At 51.5% G+C, this 2148-nt stretch overlaps 1 protein-coding gene across 1 annotated transcript in view; it reads right to left on the reverse strand.

The window, feature by feature from the left end:
• Nucleotides 1-1432: 1432 nt before the first annotated feature.
• ZHX3 (zinc fingers and homeoboxes 3) overlaps nucleotides 1433-2148 on the reverse strand; it is a 32264-nt gene continuing 31548 nt past the window's right edge. Inside the window, exon 5 of the mRNA XM_009318701.1 lies at nucleotides 1433-1443. Coding sequence (XP_009316976.1) covers nucleotides 1433-1443 — 11 coding nt within the window. The remainder of the gene's footprint in view (nucleotides 1444-2148) is intronic.

Here is a 2148-nt window from a genome sequence, read left to right on the forward strand (position 1 = left end):
CAAAGGCGGTGAAGTTCTGGAATAGCCTTCCAAGAGCAAAAGTGAAGGCAAGACATGGAACCAATTTTGAGCTGGAATTTGATTAGTTTGTGACAGAATGGTCTGACACAGCATTTGGCTGGACTATTCAGCTCAAGAGTTTCCCTCCTAGACCTTGTTTTCTATTAGAAAAGAATATTAAAAAAATCTTCAAGTAGTTGCATCACACAGCAGCCACCCAAGACAACATGGGCACGTTAAAAATGTACAGGTACCGGGAAGCAGGAAGGTTAACTGGGAAATTTATTTTGCTGTTTCGCCAGAACTATTGCAGACGAACTGGGAGGGGGGTGGGTGGAAAAAAAAAAAAAAAAAGATGACTGGAGCGAACACTTGAAGTTACCAGCGCTGCTGCAGGAGGATCTGTCATATAGGGCTGCAGGAGGGAAACTTCTTGATTGCAGAAGAGCTGCTGCCTCGCCAATCCCTTGGAGACAACAATGACTTGAACCACTCACAGCAACACTGCGTATTCTCTGCGTTTGTTCTCTGAAGAACAGCTTGTTCTCTCTGAACAATGAAAAGGATTCCAGGTCAGGATGGAAAAATTATTATGTGCTAGTTCTCAGTGATTAAAGGGAGACTTGGAGATTTAACAGCCTGCTACAGTCAGTCTCCAGGAGCGCAGGGGAAAATATTCTAGCCAGCAAGGGACAAATGACACCAAACTCCATCTCCTGGGTTGTCTGGGTCTGGGAACCTGCTACTTATTGGAGAGTATGCAATGCTAAATCTAACCTCATCCGTAGGGATGAAAATCTCACTCAACTCCCACTGGACTTTAATGCAAGACTGGCAGTTTTCTTCTCAGATACCTTTCCTTTCCTAACACACACATACACACTTGTGTGCCCGCAAAGCCCTTCATTGCCAGGGCTTAAGGACCAGAAAGGGCAGAGAGGATATATGCAGCTATGCCAACCTTTAGAGAACAAACACATTAATGGACAGATGAAAAAGAGAAAAAAGAAAAAAAGAAAAAAGTACTGTGCCATGATAGTCCATATCTAAGCAATGACCTTGTTTACACAATGTCTGAGATTCGTTATGCTTGTATAGGCAGCTGTAGGCATCGGTATATGAATATGAAATCTGAAAGTCTGTCCACTGGAAAGCAAACAAGAGCATCCTATTTCCTGGGTGTGAGCTGAGCCCCCGCCTCCGCCAGCTCTTAGCCATCTCCTCGGCTGGGCCGCCGAAAGCTCTGCACTAAGTGCCCGGTTTTTGCACGCGCGCTCTCTCGTGTGCTGTGCTCAAAGGTCTCATTTATGGCAGTGCTTTATCACCACGTCCTGCTCCTGAGGTTTAGATCAGGCCAGCCCATGGGTTTCTTGAAGACCAAAAATTTCTTCTCAAGGGTAAGAGCAGATCCTCCGGGGCTGGTGGTTTGAGTTCAGTCTGTTTCTGAAAAAGAACAGAGATTTCAGAGAAGCTCCGGCTCGCCGCAGGGACCTGCGACCCAAGTGGAGTGCTGGGTGGGGAGGAAGGGGTGGAGGAGTGCCTCAGGATGGGCAAAATTGGAAGCCTTGATGGAGTCAGCTGCAGAGAAAGGCCAGCCCCATTCAGAGGGGCCAGGAAACCCAAAATCCTCGCGGGAGCGGAGCTGGGCTTTGGCCATCAGCAGGGCTAAGGCGGGACGCAGCCCGCAGCAGTCTGAAGCTGTGCACCCTCGCTGAGCACCTCCTGCCTCTGTGCCACAAGGGGTGACGGGACCACCTCGCTCCGGGTGGCATAAAGCCACGCTCAGAGGGTCCTAGCAGGGGCACAGCCATCGTCCTGGCACGGGCACAAAAGCTGGCCCACCACCCTTCCCCAAACCGCTCCCGCTGCAATGCCTCGCCAGCCTGCTCCTGCAGCCGCAGCCGCTCCCCAGCAAAGTGCACGGGGCCACGCACGTCCAGACCTCTCAGCTGCAAGAAGGGCAGGGCCCCATTCAAACACACGCTCCACCTCCTCTGCATTAGACAGGGGAGGGAAGCAACGAATTTTAGTGGAGGCTCCAAAGCAAGGCAGCGGGGCTGGACAGGATCCCAGCTGCCCAGCATGCCGGCAAGGGGCTGCGTGTGTGGAGCAGACGAGGGGCTGCGCAGGCCGTGGCAGGACAGGGCA

This window comes from Pygoscelis adeliae, unplaced genomic scaffold (genome assembly GCF_000699105.1).
Source record: "Pygoscelis adeliae isolate BGI_AS28 unplaced genomic scaffold, ASM69910v1 Scaffold72, whole genome shotgun sequence".
In the NCBI taxonomy this organism is placed as follows: Eukaryota; Metazoa; Chordata; class Aves; order Sphenisciformes; family Spheniscidae; genus Pygoscelis; species Pygoscelis adeliae.